Here is a 19,746-nt window from a genome sequence, read left to right as displayed (position 1 = left end):
TCCTGTGAACAAGGACGGATAGGAGAGTGTGGCTGCATTCTTGACATTCCCACTCGCATTAATGTAGAATTAACAGTCTAAAGTTTTAATCCTATAAAGAGGCTTGTGTAAATCCAGAGTTTTCTTCTTTTATTGGATTGAAAGCTGCGTTCTTGCTGCATACCCACAACGGTTTCACGGAAAGACAAAGAAAAGACTAAAAGATCTTCATTTTATGGAAAAGTAGGATGGATAAGATGGACGTCAATGATAACATGTTGCAAGAAAAGATGTTAATTTATTTGTCATTTCAACGCAGGGTTGCACAATTCGGTAATGAAGGTGGTAATGAGCTCAGAAGTGAGCCTGTATGTGTAAAACTTCTAGTAAAATCCCCAAAATACTGAAATGATCAGTGGCGGCTGGCCAATAGAGGGCCACGGGGGTGGCCCCTCCTTGAGTTATTATATTAATAATGCCTGTCGCGAAAAAATGCAAATGATTTTAAACCTGGAGTCCGTACAACATGTCCTGATATACTGCTGCTCTGTGCTTCGGAGAGGATTCTATTCATTGAATTAAGCAAACGGAGAGAAAGAATAACCCCTAACCCCTTCTCCCGTAAGTGATGTGTCTCGAACAGAGTGCACTAGAGTAGAAGTCGTACTATTTCTTACGACCACACGATCTAATTCGGGAGATATATTTATATATTATATACGGGCCAAAACTACAATGACAATTCTACACCTGTAGGAGACAGCAACGTACCTAGTCTGCCGGAAAATAACGCAGAAGAAGAAGAAGATCCCACCGGATATCGGTATTGGACATATGAACAAATTTGACGTCTGTCAATAAGACAACAGCAATGGCTGGCAGCCGACTTGAAAAGTTTGGAACCGTGTTCACCCGGTAAGGAAGCAGCGTTTCACGATGTGCTGAAAGGCCGGTGGTAGATAAGGAGCTAACAGGGGCTAGTGTTAGCAATGTCCTTGACCTGTTAAAAGCCATCGGATCAAGCGCAATAAAAAATGTTTTGAAAGTAAGGCCAAATCGGTATACTGTGAATTACCGGAATAGGCTCACTGTTCGCTTAACGTTAGCTAAGTTAAGTCCGTAACGGGTTTCAAGACCATCCCCGGTCAAAGGAGTTTGATGACATCATAAGCATGCGACCGAGACTCATGTCACAAAGAGGTTTTAAAAAAGGCTCTTAACTAATGAGATGATAAACGACTAAAAGGAAGGAAGGAAGGAACAAGGAGCTCTGCCTGAGGACGCGCAGTGACTAATGTGAAATTAGTGTTGTAATTCACAGCATTTGATACTTACTTATTCAGATTTCCCATTCTAAGAATGGGAACACGAGCTCAGCATCATATTTTAGAACAGCTATATACTTACGATCTTTGAGTTTAAGCCATCAACATATGGTTAATTCACCTCTGTGTATTCTCTGATCCATCTGTTACTCTACAGGGTTCGAGATCTGATGCGCTCTGGCGTTATAAAGCCGTTAGAGAAACCCATCTGGTATGATGTATACGAGGCCTTCCCTCCCAAGAGGGACCCACTTCACGTAAAGCCGCACACCAGACCCGTTACCAAGAAACAAGAAACTGTGCCTGAAATCTTCTACAAAGAGGATGAAGTCAGAGCGTAAGTATTCACTTTAGTGATTATATGTGCTTCCATGTCACCTACCTGCTCCTGGTGTAAATAATGTGAAAATAACATGGATTGTGTGCAATTTTAGTGGTCATTGGTATTTAATTTAGTGGAATATCACCTTCAGCTCTGCTCTCTCTATTGAGAGATTTTTTTACACTGTCCACTGGCCTTAATTTGAAATAAGGTTGACAACTTCATAGCTGTAATGAATGAAGGCAATTGTGGGTTATTCTTATGTGGTTGTCTGAATCATTTCTTTTTGTTCGAATTCACCTTCTTATGTGTCATAGCACAGATATTTATGAGAACAGCGATGAGCTCAGCAGGTCTGGTGTTTACCACCGGAATACATAAAATCATTGCAACTGTTTTATTGATAAACTACAGCGCATTTGCTGGTTCCCTCCTAGCACATCATTGATTGACACTAAGGACTGGGCAAGAACATTAATTAATTAACAGGGCAGTTTAAAAAAAATATTGTATTATTTTGAAAGTCTGTTGGTCACTGGCTCTGAACACTCATACAGACAAACCATGGATCACAGGAGGGGTGGGGAAAGGGGATAGCAGATTATTAATATAGATTATTATTTATTTACTTGTTTTTATATAACACACTAGATAATACATGAATGGCCTGGCATTGGGCAATAGCTTTGTTTTTATTGGATTTGATTACTTGTTTTTAAGTATTTTTATTTTTTTGAGATTTAGTTGAGATTTACAAAAATATTTAACCATTTATGTGTAAAGGGTGGTAAGTGTGCAATACACCCTTTTTTAATTAATTATTGAATTTTGTAACATTACAGTGCAATTGATAATTGTCAGGAGATATTAAGTAACAAGAAAGACTTAATTAATCAATTGTCATTTCTGATCCGCATTTAAATCTTCTGTGAGTGCAGTCCATTTACCATAAACGAGACCATCAAACTGTCTATTTTAAAAAGGTTGTTCTTAAAGCTTATATATTTCTCACAAAATCGAATGAAATCATGCGGTTTCCCCAGAAACTAAGTCTGCTGTTCCTAGCAAAGGAAGGCACGGAAGAACCTACCCCCGTGACTCAAAAAGGCGGAATGTCACATTCTAAATGCAAAGTTTCTCTAAATGGAGTCTGGTGCTTAGAACAACCACTGTTGTCCACAAGGATTACAAAGAACACCGCTTGGTGACCAATATCGGCTATAAAAGAAGAAATGTGTTCAATTATTAGTATCACTTCCTTACTCAATCCTCGACATGCCATTTCACTTGCCCCAGGTGAGCATCCCTTATTAATGAGCCTTCTGTGCAGGCACACTCACCCCACTCACACATATGGGTCTACCTTTCAGGAAGTTCTACGTGAAGTACGGGACGGGTCCTCGGCCTTTGGATCTGTCTAAGTCCAACTTTGTTTCAACATGTCAGAGGTTTGTTTCCCCCTCTGATTAAAATAATGGCATCATTATGCTTTTGCTGATTTATGAGAAGATATGATATGCGAGAGAGACGGTCAAAATGTCAAATGGGATCTAAATATTTTGGCTGTGTATTATTTGTATGGCCGAATCTGTAGTATTTCCCAATTTATTTATTAAGTGAAATAAAATACACGGTTAACATTGACTATGTTATTAACTATTTCACTCTGCTCCCAAGGTTTGTAGACAAGTACACAGAGTTGAAGAGCCACGGTGAGCTGCAGGACTCTGCTCTGTTTGAAGAGGCAGGGAAGGCGTTGCTCAAAGAGGGCATCATGCTGAGGCGCAGAGGAGCTCGTCTTGTAAGTGTCCTAGGGTCCATCCACATTAATAAGTCCTCGTTTCCAACAGTCTCCGTCCACACAGGCCTGTAAATAAATATCACGTGATTATCATGTAGACTGGGTTGAGTTGCCGGTTTAAAAAGGAGTTAGATGGTTTCTTGGTTACAGAAAATAGATAAGAGCATTGTAGTAGTCTTCAGTGATGGAACGTAGTGCTTCATACTTAAGATCTTCCTCTAAAATTGTCTTCTAATCTCAAACGTTTTAGGTTTAAGTTTTAGGTTTTATTTTTCAAACGTTGTTTCAACACAGCACGTCTTGCTGTCTCTAGCTGACACGTCCAATGTATTTCACAATGACCAATTACAAATCAAAGTTAACTAGATAATGGGTCAGTAAATGTGGTCATTACACGTGTCACCCATTTCCTCGTTTTTTATTGTCTCTCTGCTGGTTGCTGAAGTCCATTATATACTGAAGAGCATTTATGCTTTTATTCCTTTTGAAGTAGAATAAAAAATGACTCTGCAAATCTCAATCAAGGTGCAAACACAGGTACAAAGGTTACCACATTGTTCTTTTCCACCTCAAAGGCACTTTTAGGAGCTGTTGTTGTCCTGCTAGCACACAAACTGAAGGATAACATTACACATTCAAAGGAAATGAAAGCTTGTGATTCCTGGCAATAGAATCAGGAGTAAACCAGTCCCTGTCTGACGTTGCAGCACATAACAGTACTGCCTTTGTCCTGCAGGTGGAAGCAGAGTCCAGGGATCCAGTGCTTGAGCTGAAGCTAACAGACATGTTGGCGGAGCAGCAGTCGGTCAGTGCTGACAGTGAGGAGAGCACAGACACAAACACGCCATAGACCTCATCTGCTCAAGGCCCATTTGGTGGGCTGCAGAAACTGCACAGCACATATGCCGTTTAACTAAAAGAGACCCGTTTTCCTACTGCTCATCTGGAAGTGATGGCTTCTGCAGGAATACCTTCATTTCAACCACCAACTCAACTCTGTCTGCGATCACAACGTCAGGAACTGCTCTGTGGACTTCGTCAATGCCAGCTTCCTGTTTCCTGAAGCAATGCCACTTTCCATAGGATGTTGACATTAAAGAATCAATATATATATGTGTGTGTGTGTGTGGTGTGTGTGTGTGTGTGTGTGTGTGTGTAATAAATATAATATATATATATATGTAATTACATTACAGGTCATTTAGCAGACGCTTTTATCCAAAGCGACTTACATTACACTTTAAACCCATGGCTTTTTCACATTTTTGCCGGGGAGCAATTATGGGTTAGGTGTCTTGCTCAGGGACACTTCGACATGGAACATGGGGCAGCCTGGAATCGAACCAACAACCTTGTGCTTCCCATATATATAAACGTGTAAGAATAACAACAAATGTGATAAGTGCCTCACACCCTTTCCAAGGGACCAAAAGTAATTGGACAAACTAACAAACATAAATTGTCACTTTTAATACTTGGTTGCAAATCCGTTGCAGTCAATGATAGCCTGAAGCCTGGAAATAGGTTCCAGACCTCACCAGATGCTGGGTTTCATCCCTGGTGAACGCAACTGTCTTCAGTCTGTCTATAACTGTCTTAGCTGACTATGAGCAGATATTATTGCAAGAAACACTTCTGAATTCAGCCTGCTGCTTTTGTCAGCAGTCACACCCTCAATAAATACAAGGGAACCAGTTGCATTGGCAGCCATACTACCTCCACGATGCTTCATTGATGAGGTGGTATGCTTTGGATCATAAGCAGTTACTTTCCTTCTCCCTACTCTTCCCACCATTCTGATACGAGTTGATCTTTGTCTCATTTGTCATGCATGAAGTTTTGTTTATACTTGGTCCTGTAAAATGATCTGAATATATCTGATCTGACTGCTGTGATATGATGGCATCGCCTGGTTCTATCTAACACAGAGCACGAGTTGGCTTTGGTACGTCAGGTCAGGTGGTCTTCCTATCGGAGCCCAATAAAGATGATGTCATTACCAAGTAGCCCTTTGAGTTCTCCTGAAGAAGCTGCTGGTGGTTCTTTATCAGAGAACCCTCTGTACTGTGGAACCCTTTTCTTAATGTATACTGTAGTACCCCTAATGTGTACTCACCTCCTATATGTTCTGCTTTCCATTAACATTGATGTGTTCACATCGTTCCCTGCTAGCTTATAGAGAGTTTCGCCGTGTCAGTATGAGCACATGAGATTTCTAGGTGCTTTAGCAACGGCTACTTAAGCCTACAGATGATTTGTGTTTGTCGCTGTCTCCTTTTATCTTTCCATGTGTGATTTAATGTGAAAATGTCTGTAAATTGTATGGAATCAGTAACCAATCACAACATGGAATGTGGGATTGACTTCAGTTAAAGTGAAGTGATACAGTTAAAGTATCAAAAAATAGCTCTCATACATAACATTTTTGTTGTCTTTTTGCCAAAAAGAAGTAAACATTGAATGGAACATCGCTGTCAAATAAAAGCAGCACTACATCGGCTCTAGAGCTTGAAGGAAGGACGGTAAAGATTTGGATTTGTTGTAATCTGTAACCTCACCGATGGAATAGCGAGATCCTACATTGGAACTACCAAACCACTCGCTGACCCTTTTTCAAATGAGACTATATGGTGTATGTGTGGTTGGTTAATGAGGAGTAGCAGTAACCAAACAGAACAACAACGCTGCATACCATGAGCGCAAAACGAATCGATACTGAAAAAATAACAAGGAGCCTCTCGTCTGTCAGAGGCGAAGGGAACAACTCAGTCATTCCACACATTCTTGGTCATTACATTACACGGATGACTTGCACTGTTTGGAGCCAGGTTTGCTTTGGAATGAAATCAAATGATCCGTTAGTATGCGTAAGTAAGTAAGAGTCGATCGCTAATTACTACCATTACCATTACCTTATTAACCATGGTGCACAAAAGACCTGTGCTTGGTGGATCTGAACAAAGCTCTTTGTTGATAAGAAGGTGACGATGGTCTACGTGAGGGCTAGCTCTGCTTATATCTGCTTGGGTCCTGAAGAACTAAACTCCCATGGTTTGTTTTCTCTGACTTGTTCTTCTCAGACTCCAGCAGAGGGAGCCTCCATATCCATCTATGCTGCAGCCTCCTCTGAGTTGGAGGGGGTGGGGGCCTGTTACCTGTACAACAGCCACAGGATTCAGTCTTCCGACAGCTCCTACGACTCGGAGCTCCAGGCCGAGCTGTGGAAGAAGAGCTGTGAACTGGTGGGCATCAGGGATAGTTGTACATCCTACCAGTCCACTGCCTGAGCTTCTACAGAGCCCCCACGCTTCAATCGTCGAGCTGTAAAGCTACAGCTTGCATAACACAAAGCCTTTATGGAATTTAAGAGGCAAAAGCCAAATAAAGAAAAAACCTGCCTTGACATCGTCCCATGTGCACTAAAGATGCGCAAATACTCCAATAAGAATCCTTTTTGCATTGAAAATGATACATCTCTGCAGCCTGAGAGCAGTGAGCACGGTGCAGAACAGAAAGGTGATGCTCTGTGTTCATAGATGGAGATGGCATCGTTCTCTCCATGTGCCACATCCCAATGCAAACAGCAGAGTTGTTGCCATTGTGACGACCTGCTTTTAAAGCATGTGACACCCTCCGTCCTTAGACCCTCGTTCATGTGAGGAAGGAACCTCAGTGAAGAGCAACACATGTTGAGAACAGCTTCATCCTCTAGCAGAAGACACCAGATAATAGGCGGGTAAACACACGTTTGAGTCTATGCAAATTTTTTTGAGATTTGCAGATGACAGTGTGGTGATCTATGAAAAGTATGTGTTGTATGATATGTTACAGGACTGTGATGAATGCAGGTGCAGACCCCACAATGAGATGAAGCCTTTTTAAAGTCAGACTTTATTCATTTGTCAATAGGATATTTTCCCAGAACCTTACAGCAACATATTCCAAACACAAATCCCACACTTGAAATTAACTCTCTGGCTGGATTTGAATTGTCAAAAAAATATCCAATATATATTATTTATATTTATTTCTAACCATTATTCCTTGACCTCTGTGGAAAACATCACAGGGTCAATAAAAGGTGGTCAGGAGAATTAATGAGTAGAGGAAAAGACAACCACAGTGTTTCGGGAAGCCGACACTTTTACTGAGCTACGTATTTCTGATGCGACGGGAGACGCCTGTTAATGACGTCAGTGGGCAGCAACGAAACTCCGAAGATGGACTACAAAGAAGAATCTTGTCCATGTGTTGTTACAGTGCTGAGTCATGCAGACGACATAAAACATCCATTTCCAGAGTATTACTTTATTAACAAGGGTGCAGTATGAATGAGTTATGCTAACGGTTACTTGCATGATCTATTTACGTTTATCAGTCATTATCGTGAACGGCCGAATGATACGTCCTCATTTAAATGTTGCGGCCGCAAGGAGTTGTGGGAAGGAAATTATCTCCTTTTCTTTCGTAAAGGATGGTCCGTGGTTCCTATCCTAAGCATTGAAGCTCCTTTCCTTAGCATTAGAGAATTCGAACAGCTCTTATCATGGCGTCCATAGACAACGCACGGCTTGTTATAAACGTCAAAGATGTAGTTATGACACCGCGTACTTATGAATAATTATGTTATGTTTTAAAAAATAGAATAATGTTCTAAAATAGGTACATGATTTCCATATGATGTTGAAATCCCAACTCTGTACAGAGATGCATTTATGATACTGCATACTTGAACTTATAACTATGGGTTTTCATATGAAAATATGAAATAGGTGCAATAAATACACACATGCACAAGGTATTGTTAAATCATACCAACTTGTTTAAGAGACTAAAAAGTTTGATCTATTATCTGATTTATTCCTTCAATGATTGTATGTTTTTCTATTATCAGAATGCCTGATGTAGGGATTCGAGATTGGTAAGTATTTTGACCATTGTATATAAAAATATATCTGTTTACAAAAATACTTATGAAGAGAAGGAATAAAATACATTTAAAAAAGTTGTTGGTTAAATAAAATCACCTCTCTAACGGGAATGTATTAATAAATCCCCTTGTATGGTTTCTCTTTATTGGATCCAATTAATGAATCATTTAAGATTAAAAAAACAGAAGAGCTGGGGCCTCATTTATAAACCTTGCGTACGCACAAAAGAAGGCGTACGTCGCTCTCTACGCAATAATTGGTATTTATAAAAAGCTAACTTGACGGAAAAATGTGCGGTCCTTCACGCAAGCTCGGACCCACGCGTACGCACAAAAACGGGTTAAATGAGAACTGTCGGCAAATGCAAGAAACACGCAAACGTGTGTGAAAGTGTGTAAAACTAGACTGTTGTGTAAAAGAAATGCCAATACTGCCTCTCATAAATAACACGAACACCCGTTTGATCGATCTGCAGCGTAAAACAAACAAATACAAATTAACACATTTTCAAAAAGAAAAGTGAATTATGTTCTGCAATAATATTGGCATGTTATGCAATTCATCCTCAAAACACAGCTGTTGCTTGTCAGATGCGATCAAATGGACGGTAATAAAACGCCACGATGCCGTCACAATGCGTAATGACGCAAAATGGCTGATCTTGCGCTCTTAGAAGATGTGGCAAATGGACAATAGGGCCGAGTGCGAAAAGTGGTCGGTGGTAGCTTCCTTTGTCCGGACGGCAGGTTCCGGTGGTCGGTGGCAGGTTACCTTTTCGGAGCGGCAGGTTGCATTGGTCGGTGGTAGGTTCTTCCGGTGGCCGGTGGAAGGATCCTTTCTCAGTGGAGACATGGACCCGCCCCCTCCTCCTCATGCAAATGACATGTTAATGAGTATCTTCACGGCCACGCGTTCGCCGTTAATCATTTTTTTCTAACTTTATTGAGAATCAGGCACAACACAGCGACCTGCAAGTAGCGCAGCGTCTTAAATAAAGTTATGTGTGTCTTAATGCGATGCTTTAGAAATGAACACAAATGGATTCTGTATTTGTTCATGAAGTCTGAAAAGGGTCATTTGGGCAACCTTTTGTTAACCGACCGCAGCGAGCGGAGAGAGAGCAACAGCGGACTGACAGCAGCCCCCCCACCCCGCACCCCCTCAGCACCCCGGCCAAACCGTTCGCCCGACCGCTAGAAATGGGTTATTTAGCGTGCGCGGTCGATACATAGGTCCCTTTATTGTTTTAGCGTTGGCATGCCTCTTTGATTATCGCCACCGTCCTACGATGTGAACGGCAGGTCAGATGAACCGTCGCCACCTTCCCGTGATGAAATTGCACTTTTATGTTCATGTCAGTTTGTATCCTTATGTTTTAAATGCACTTATTGTAACCTTAGTCGCTTTGGATAAAAGTGTTAGCTAATGTAATAAACGACCTGTCAGTCTGTTCTGGTCATATGCACGGCCTGCCTACCTCCGGAGAGAGTGTCCGCTGATGGAGGTGGGGCAGGTGATTCGGGTTGCCGGCGTTCCAACACCCTCCCCCGGCCCGGGAGCGACGTACCGCGTTCCGGTAAGAATTGTTGTGTTCAAAAATGAAGAAACGCCGGACGGACAGAGGTTATCGCTGATCAAAAGGTTAAAATCGAATGTATTTAATAAAGGAGATGGCGTTGCGGTAAAAAGAACATCTCAGCTGAGGAGCCGCTGGTCTCAGCAACCAACAGGCCCCAGGTCAGTCCTTTTGACCATCCCTAGTACCCGTCTGTTGCCTCCACCAGCCAACTCGAGAACAATGGTTCCTACAGGTATTTATAACAATGCTTAAAGGTGTGAAAGTCAGTGTCCACACCTCTGGGAGTGGTCTTCTGGTGAGTTCAATGTAACTCGGATTTCAAATGATCCTTAGTCAATATCTGTTGTGGTGCAAGTATTACATGCATGCATTCCAGTTGATTACATTACATCAAATACAATCATAACTGCATTGGTATTATTCTATTACAGTTGCAGAATTACAGTGGTTTTACAATATTGTCATTACTTTATTGATTACAGTTTCAGAATCATGGCTGTATTCTGGTGTACACTATATGCATTTTTATAAATTTTATGAACCGGGTCGTATATTTGTTTCTAATATCCTACAGAATGCAGGGGGGTATACGCCAGGCGATGGTGGATTCGGGCTGCACGCAGTCTATGATTCATCAGAGCCTAGTTCGGCTGGGGGCATTGGTGGAGGCAGACTGGGTGAGAATACGATGTGTGCATGGGGATGTTCACGAGTATCCTGTGGTATCGGTGGAAATTAGGTATGAGGAGAAAAAGCATAGAATGAAGGTCGCGGTTAGCTCCCGCCTGACGCACCCAGTCATTTTGGGTACAGATTGGCCGGGGTTTGATAAGCTAATGGGGGAGGGGGGGGCTACGGGGTGCCTTCACGACCGACAGGGTTATGCGAGATGTGCGCTGTGCTCAGGGGTGACGCGGGGTCGTCCGACGCTGCAGACGGGGAGGGGGAACCCGCGGAGCCTCCCTTAGGGGCTCCGCCGGCTCCCGAGTTTCGCTCCACGGAAGATTTTCCACTCGAACAGTCTCGTGACGATACCCTACGCTCAGCCTACGACCAAGTGATACGAATTGATGGTCATCTGGTGCGCCCTGACGCAGCGCAGTCATTTCCGCACTTTTCGTTGATTAGGGACAGACTGTATAGAGCAGGGGTCTCAAACTCAAATCAGCTGCGGGCCAGATGCAGCCCACTTCAACCGAACGCGGGCCAGACTAGCGTCCGAACGGCATGGTCGACAATAACACAACTTAACACTCACTTTCAAAAGCAGTCATTGAACCCCACCCTGGGGGATCGGTCCGAATGAGACTACAACACTAGTCCTCCTTTAACTCAGCGGGGGAGACCTAAGGTCACGTGACTGTGGAATTCCTTTATAGCCAAACGTGAAGTTACGTGAATCGAAGCTGCGTAGTAATGGACGGAGACGCTCGTCGGTGACGTCAGATGCTTCATGTGTTGTTAGTGTGAGTCGTAAAGGAAAACTTTATTAAACGAGCGATGCTAACGGTTAGTCACATGATCACCTGCGCGAAAGAGGGCAGGAAACTGAATTTCACCCTCCTGCTCTCTGCACCTCGGCCGACACACACGACCCGCCCCCCATGTCAGTCACATGCATGCCACGTTCACTGGACAAGCACACAGTAGGAAACCAGAACATCATAACATGTCCCACACAGCAGCTGACAGTGGGGTTACAGTATAAAACTTGCGGGCCGCACTAACACTACACTTTCATATTAAGGATGGGGCCACAAAATATCGGCCCGAGGGCCGCAATTGGCCCGCGGGCCGCGAGTTTGAGACCCCTGGTATAGAGTGAGTCGTGACACTCTGATGGGGCAGGAAAACACTCAGTTGTGTCAGTTAGTGAACGCTCCGGGCATTCCGAGGGCGACGTTGCGTCCTCTGCCGTTGGTGGAGGTTCCGTTCGAGCGGATCGGTTTGGACCTCATCGGGCCGTTTCACCGGAGCGCACGCGGATATCGCTTTGTGTTAGTTCTCGTGGATTACGCAACGCGTTATCCGGAGGCAGTGCCGTTGCGCAATATCTCTGCAAAGAGCGTCGCGCAGGCTCTGTTTCAGGTCATCTCCCGAGTTGGAATCCCTAAGGAGATTCTGACTGACCAGGGCACCTCGTTCATGTCGCGCACACTGAGAGAACTTTACGGGTTACTGGGCATTAAGTCCATTCGTACGAGCGTGTATCACCCACAGACGGACGGGCTGGTGGAACGCATGAATAAGACTCTGAAGTCCATGATCCGTAAATTTATTAGCGACCTTGAACATAATTGGGACCACTGGCTTGACCTCTGTTTGCAGTGCGGGAGGTCCCCCAGGCCTCCACGGGATTTTCTCCCTTTGAACTTTTGTTTTGCAGGACGCCGCGAGGGGTGCTGGACCTGATTAAAGAAAGCTTTGAGGAAGGTCCAAGCCCCTGCAAGAATGAGATTCAGTACGTCCTGGACCTGCGAGCAAAACTCCACACACTGGGCCGGATGTCACGAGAGAATTTGCTGCAGCCCCAGGAGCGACAACGACGGCTGTACGACAGAGGGGCCAAGCTGCGACGATTCACACCGGGAGAAAAGGTACTTGTATTACTTCCTACTTCCAACTCAAAACTCCTAGCCAAGTGGCAAGGGCCCTTCGAGGTCACACGGCAGGTGGGGGACGTCGACTACGAGGTGGTGCGGTCTGACAGGGGCGGAGATACACTGGAATTAGGAATCAGGAAACATTTATTACCAAAATATGCCAAACATACAAGGAATTTGTCTTGGCGGTTGGTGCGCGACAGTAGACAGACAAGACAGCAGTGCACAAGTAATACAATAAAGTAAAATGAAATGCTAATGCAATGGGTTAGTAGAATAAGGCTATGGGTTAGTATAAAACAAGGGAATAAAGTCAAAAAAGTTTAATATTAGAAAAGTTTTAAAAAAATATTAAGCATAAAGTGCACTAACGAACAAGTAACAAAGTGACGACAAAGTGATGAATTACAGTTAAAGTGACATGTGCAGTGTGAAGGGGAGTGACCGGTGGAATGTTATAGTCAGTCAGTGGGGGACCGGGCTCTGTTGATGAGCCCGACTGCCGACGGGAAGAAACTGTTCGTGTGGCGGGAGGTCTTAGTCCTGATGGACCTCAGCCTCCTGCCAGATGGAAGGGGCACAAAAAGTTTTTGTCCGGGGTGAGAGGGGTCGGCCACGATCTTTTTAGCTCGCTTCAGAGACCTGGAAGCGAACAAGTCCTGCAGGGACGGCAGATTGCAGCCGATCACCCTCTCTGCAGAGCGGATGACACGCTGCAGCCTGCCCTTGTCCTTGGCTGTGGCTGCAGCCTACCAGACGGTGATGGAGGAGCAGAGGATGGACTTGATGATGGCCGTGTAGAAGTGGATCATCGTCTTTGGCAGGTTGAATTTCTTCAGCTGCCTCAGGAAGAACAACCTCTGCTGAGCCTTCTTGGTGATGGAGCTGATGTTCAGCTCCCTCACCCTCCCTCCCCAGATATACCACCTGAACCTCCTGAAAGCCTGGAGGGGGGTGGAGTCTGTCTCTCTGGTCTCTGCAGTATCGGGAGGAGCTGGGGCCGGTAGGTTCCAAAAGCAGGTAATCATACCTCGCTCCCTCGAGAGGCTCATCTCTCCGAGAGCCAGAGGGTGGACGTTGCCAGGTTGCAAGAGCGGTTTGCTAATGTGTTCTCTCCCTTGCCAGGCCGGACCGACCTCATAGTACACAATATCGAGACGCCCCCGGGCGTGACAGAGGTCACCACCCTACAGGTTGCCTGAACACAAGAAAGAAGTGGTTCGGAGAGAATTGGCGAGTATGTTGGAGTTGGGGGTAATAGAAGAGTCCAACAGTGCCTGGTGCAGCCCCATCGTCCTTGTGGCAAAGAAGAATGAATCTGTATGGTTCTGCGTGGACTATCGCAGGGTGAATGACGTGTCACGGTTCGATGCCTACCCCATGCCCCGGGTCGACGAGCTCCTGGACCGGCTAGGCACTGCACGTTTCTTCACGACACTGGATTTAACCAAGGGCTACTGGCAGATTCCTCTGTCGCCAGAGTCCAAGGAGAAAACGGCATTCTCCACCCCGTACGGTTTGTACCAATTTACCACACTTCCCTTTGGGTTGTTTGGGGCCCCGGCCACGTTTCAGCGCCTCATGGATCGGGTGCTGCGTCCGCACGCTGCATATGCCGCCGCCTACCTCGACGATGTCATTGTCCACAGCACCTCCTGGGAGGAGCATGTGCGGCAGGTGGGCGCAGTGCTGGAGGCGCTGGAGCGGGCGGGGCTCACCGCCAACCCGGGGAAGTGTGCAGTTGGACGGGTGGAGGTACGGTATTTGGGGTACCACTTGGGGGGGCGGGCAGGTGCGCCCTCAGGTGGACAAGACTGCAGCCATCGCGGCCTGCCCGCGGCCCAAGACAAAAAAAAAGGTGAGGCGGTTCTTGGGGCTGGCGGGGTATTACAGGCGGTTCATCCCCGGCTTCGCGGACCTCACCAGCCCCTTGACCGACCTCACCCGGAAAGGTGCGTCAAGATCCGGTCCAGTGGTCGGAGCAGTGCCAGCAGGCGTTTGAGAAGGTAAAACAGACTCTCTGTGGGGAACCACTCCTCCATACTCCTAACTTCTCTCTCCCCTTTATTCTGCAGACCGACGTGTCGAACAGGGGGCTGGGGGCCGTTTTGTCCCAGGAGGTGGGGGGGGTGGACAGCCCCGTAGTGTACATCAGCCGGAAACTGTCAGAGGGAGGCCCGGTACAGCACGGTGGAAAAGGAGTGCCTGGCCATCCGGTGGGCGGTCGGCTCCCTGCGCTACTACCTCCTGGGACGCTCTTTCACCCTCTGTTCGGACCACGCACCGCTCCAATGGCTCCACCGCATGAAAGATGCCAACGCCCGGATCCCTCGTAGCATTTTAATTTCAAGGTGGTCCATAGGCCGGGGGCGCAGATGGCTGTGGCCGATTTCCTCTCCCGCTCCTGAAAGGGGGGCTAGGCCGGACGGCTCCCCGGTAGGGATATGTGGTGGCGGGCGTGGTTTGGCTCAGCTGCAGAGGGGACGGAGAAGGGAGTGGCTCAGGGAACGGTGCCAGGTGGAGGCAATTGGCCTCAGCTGAGCTGATTGCACACTAACTCCTACAACACTGTTCTCCTGATCTGGAAACTTTTGTCATCAACTGCAAACCCTTTTATTCCCCCCGTGAGTTCGCTTCATTCATCCTGGTCGGTGTTTACATGCCGCCGGCGGGCAACGTGCACGAGGCTCAGCGGACACTCGCCGACCAGATACGGCGTGTGGAGCGGACCAATCCGGACTCTTTAGTTATTGTCCTCGGGGACTTTAACAAAGGAAATCTCAGCCATGAACTTCCTAAATACAGACAGTTTATTAAATGCCCCACCAGAGAGGAGAACACGCTGGATCACTGTTACACCACAGTAAGCAGGGCTTATCACGCCGTCCCTCGTGCTGCACTGGGACACTCTGACCACGTCATGGTCCATCTGATTCCTGCATACAGGCAGAAACTAAAGCTTTGCAAACCTGTGGTGAGGGAATTCAAGAAGTGGACCAGTGAGGCGCTGGAGGATCTTCGGGCGTGCTTTGACTGCACAGACTGGGATGTTTTCAGGACTGCTACTGACAGTCTGGATGAGTTCACAGAGGCTGTAACTTCCTACATCGGCTTCTGTGAGGACAGCTGTGTACCATCATGCACCAGGGTGAGTTACAACAACGACAAACCCTGGTTCACAGCGGAACTCAGAACACTACGCCTGCAGAAGGATCAGGCATTTAGGAGTGGGGACAAAGACTTGTACACAGAGGCAAAATACAAGTTTAGCAAGGCGCTGAGAGACGCTAAACGACTGTACTCTGAGAAACTCCAACAACAGTTCTCAGCAAGTGACTCTGCTTCGGTTTGGAGAGGCCTCAAACACCTCACTTACTACAAGCCAAAAAAAACCCACTCCATGAATGACCTCCGCCTGGCAGACAAGCTCAATGAGTTCTACTGCAGATTTGAAAGACAATGTCCTGATCCCATCCCCCACAGCTCCACCAACCTGCTGCAGTCCCCCTCCCCTCCCTCCCCCAGCCCATCAGGTGCTCACGCCTCTTCATCATTATCACCGTCCCCTCCCCCACCAGCAACGACCCTCTCTATTCTAGAGAGAGACGTTAACCGGCTCTTTAGAAGACTAAATCCCCGTAAGGCAGCTGGTCCGGACTCCGTCTCCCCTCACACCCTGAAGCATTGTGCTGACCAGCTGTTTTCGGTGTTCACTGACATCTTCAACACCTCCCTGGAGACATGCCACGTACCAGCCTGCTTCAAGGCCTCCACCATCATCCCTGTCCCCAAGAAGCCCAGGATCACAGGACTCAATGACTACAGGCCCGTCGCCCTGACCTCTGTAGTCATGAAGTCTTTTGAACGGCTTGTCCTGACCCACCTGAAGTCCCTCACCGACCCCCTCCTGGACCCCCTGCAGTTCGCCTACAGAGCCAACAGGTCTGTGGACGATGCTGTCAACATGGCCCTCCACTACATCCTCCAGCATCTGGACTCCCCAGGAACCTACGCCAGGATCCTGTTTGTGGACTTCAGCTCTGCTTTTAACACTATCATCCAGTCTCTGCTGCAGGACAAACTCTCCCAGCTGCACGTGCCCGACTCCACCTGCAAGTGGATCACAGACTTCCTGTCTGACAGGAAGCAGCACGTGAAGCTGGGGAAACATGTCTCAGCCTCTCGGACCATCAGCACCGGTTCCCCCCAAGGCTGCGTTCTTTTCCCCTCTGCTCTTCTCCCTGTACAGCAACAGCTGCACCTCCAGTCACCAGTCCGTCAAGCTCCTTAAGTCTGCGGATGACACCACCCTCATTGGTCTGATCTCTGGTGGGGACGAGTCCGCTTACAGGTGGGAGTCTGACCATCTGGTGTCGTGGTGCAGCCAGAACAACCTGGCTCTAAAGACAGTGGAGATGGTTGTGGATTTCCGGCGGAACAGAGCCCCACCCTCCTCCATCACCCTGTGTGACTCCCCCGTCACTATTGTGGATTCCTTCCGTTTCCTGGGCTCCATCATCACCCAGGACCTCAAGTGGGAGCTGAACATCAGCTCCATCACCAAGAAGGCTCAGCAGAGGTTGTTCTTCCTGAGGCAGCTGAAGAAACTCAACCTGCCAAAGACGATGATGGTCCACTTCTACACGGCCATCATCAAGTCCATCCTCTGCTCCTCCATCACCGTCTGGTACGCTGCAGCCACAGCCAAGGACAAGGGCAGGCTTCAGCGTGTCATCCGCTCTGCACAGAGGGTGATCGGCTGCAATCTGCCGTCCCTGGAGGACTTGTTCGCTTCCAGGTCTCTGAAGCGAGCTAAAAAGATCGCGGCCGACCCCTCCCACCCCGGACATAAACTGTTTGTGCCCCTTCCATCTGGCAGGAGGCTGAGGTCCATCAGGACTACGACCTCCCGCCACACGAACAGTTTCTTCCCGTCGGCAGTCGGGCTCATCAACAGAGCCCGGTCCCCCACTGCCTGACTATAACATTCCACCGGTCACTCCCCCTCATACTGCACATGCCACTTTAACTGCAATTCATCACTTTGTCTGTTACTTGTTAGTTAGTGCACTTTATGCTTAATACTTTTCTTTTTAACTTTTTAATATTTAAAATTTGTTTAACTTTATTCCCTTGTTTTTTACTAACCCATAGCCTTAGCCTTATTCTTACTAACCCATTGCATTAGCATTTCATTCCACTTTATTTTATTACCTGTGCACTGTTGTCTTGTCTGTCTACTGTCGCGCACTAACCGCCAAGACAAATTCCTTGTATGTTTGACATATTTTGGCTAATAAAGGTTTCCTGATTCCTGATTAACATGTCATTTGCATGAGGAGGAGGGGGCGGGTCCATGTCTCCACTGAAAAAGGATCCTTCCACCGGCCACCGGAAGAACCTACCACCGACCAATGCAACCTGCCGCTCCGAAAAGGTAACCTGCCACCGACCACCAGAACCTGCCGTCCGGACAAAGGAAGCTACCACCGACCACTTTTCGCACTCGGCGTCACTCCAAATGGGATTCGCGCTGTAGTGCAGCGCACCATCGACCTGTTTAAGGGTAGATGGCGCTGCCTCGACTGCACTGGAGGGAGGTTATTGTTTACTCCTGAAAAGGTGTGCAAAATCGTGCTGGCGTGTGCTGTGCTACATAATGTGGCACAGCTTCCAAACGTGCCTCGACCCCCCCGACGCCGATGTTGGCCCAGACCCTGTCCCCGATCCCCAATCATTGCCGCCAGTCTCTCATCAAGAGGGGACAGCTCCGGTGTCCCCTTTACCCCCCCCCCGTGGCAGACACACTTTGGCTATGGCACACTAAACGCTTTTTTGCATCCACTTTGATGTCAGACCATTTTTTCTTTATTTCGGCCACAGTCCGAGGTTGTGAGGCTGCAGCGTTGCTCTGCAACCTTTCGCCACTCAGGTGCCTTTTTGGCATTAGTAATGCCCATACTGTGCCCTCCAAAAAGCATTTGACTTCTCCTTTCCACCTCGACAATGATAATTTCGACTTCACACTGAGTGAAGTTACGTTTCTTCGTTTTCCTCTCAGTGTTTGCCATGATTTCTCAATCGATGAATATTTGTGGGCGTTCCACAGACTATATATGGGCAACTATGTATGCGTGACATGAAGCCGCAAAAGCTGCGCTGCATTTAGAAGTGATTGTGATTTATTAAGGGAAAACTGCGTAGGACGTGCGGCCACACGGTTTTATAAGTCTGAATATTTCTGTGCGTATGCACGTCCTATGTTTCATCCGCTTCTGGCGCAAATCATACGCAAGCTTTTATAAATGAGGCCCCAGAAGAGTACACTTTTGAGAGTGTCAAGGTAAGAGCCCCCTAATAAGTGTGGGAGAGTCTGAGGCGGTCAGATGTCGGCCATTTTTGTTAATGTTTTTTTATTTTAATATATATCATATTTTATACTTTTTGTTGTTTTTCATGAGGAGGGTTAGGGTTAGTTAATTTGGTCGACGTGGGGGGTTGCGGGTTTTCTTACGGATATAAGGTTAGACAGACTTTCCTCCATCCAATTCAAAATTATATTAGTTGAATTATTAGTTCTTACCTCTTTTTACCAGTTATGTTAACTAAAAGCACTCTGGACATTATCGTTGGTTAATGGCCCTGTCATTGCCGAAGTTCTCCCTCTATGATGTTGTGGTGGTAATTAACACAGTACCATGGTAGAGGCTAAGCCTACGCTTTAAGCCACTGAGGCATTTCGTCCGACAGCCCTAATTGACGCGCCGCTGTTCGTCCCAGATGAATGACAGTCCTGCAGCCTTTGTGCTGTTTAGTCCCTTTATTTTTCCAACTTTTTTACCATACCGTTATAACCATCCACCCAGCGTGTGTAACGTAGCACTACCCAGCATGTGCGCCCAGCATGTGCGGTCAAAAACTGTTTGGCTATTCTGGTTGGAAACACCTGACGAGCCCCCATAGGTTCCTCCCCTATATAGGCTAAACCAGCCCCATCAATCAGCTCGTTACATACATCAAAATTGGCTCTTACAACCATCCAATACTGAAAGGGTGAAATCAGCTTTCAACTGAACACAGCTGTTTAGGTATTAGTTAGATAATAAATAAAATTGACTTTTTTAAAGAGAAAATGGAAGGTTGATGTCACGAATATATACACTCTTCACAGTAAACAGTACACAATTTCACAGTAAATTAACGGTA

The 19,746-nt window shown here is 46.6% G+C and overlaps 1 protein-coding gene across 1 annotated transcript; it reads left to right on the top strand.

Annotated features, from left to right (window-relative positions):
• The first annotated feature begins 630 nt into the window (after positions 1-630).
• On the top strand, positions 631-4,538 carry mrps23 (mitochondrial ribosomal protein S23). The gene is made up of 5 exons (XM_040175727.2): positions 631-894; positions 1,462-1,641; positions 2,997-3,074; positions 3,304-3,427; positions 4,164-4,538. Exons 1-5 carry the CDS (start codon positions 851-853, stop codon positions 4,275-4,277), a joined length of 540 nt encoding a protein of 179 aa, XP_040031661.1. The 5' UTR covers positions 631-850; the 3' UTR covers positions 4,278-4,538.
• Positions 4,539-19,746: the final 15,208 nt, after the last annotated feature.

This window comes from Gasterosteus aculeatus, chromosome 1, assembly GCF_964276395.1.
Source record: "Gasterosteus aculeatus chromosome 1, fGasAcu3.hap1.1, whole genome shotgun sequence".
In the NCBI taxonomy this organism is placed as follows: domain Eukaryota; kingdom Metazoa; phylum Chordata; class Actinopteri; order Perciformes; family Gasterosteidae; genus Gasterosteus; species Gasterosteus aculeatus.
The sequence above is the reverse complement of the archived record's forward strand: the minus strand, read 5'-3'. Positions and strand labels throughout refer to the sequence as shown.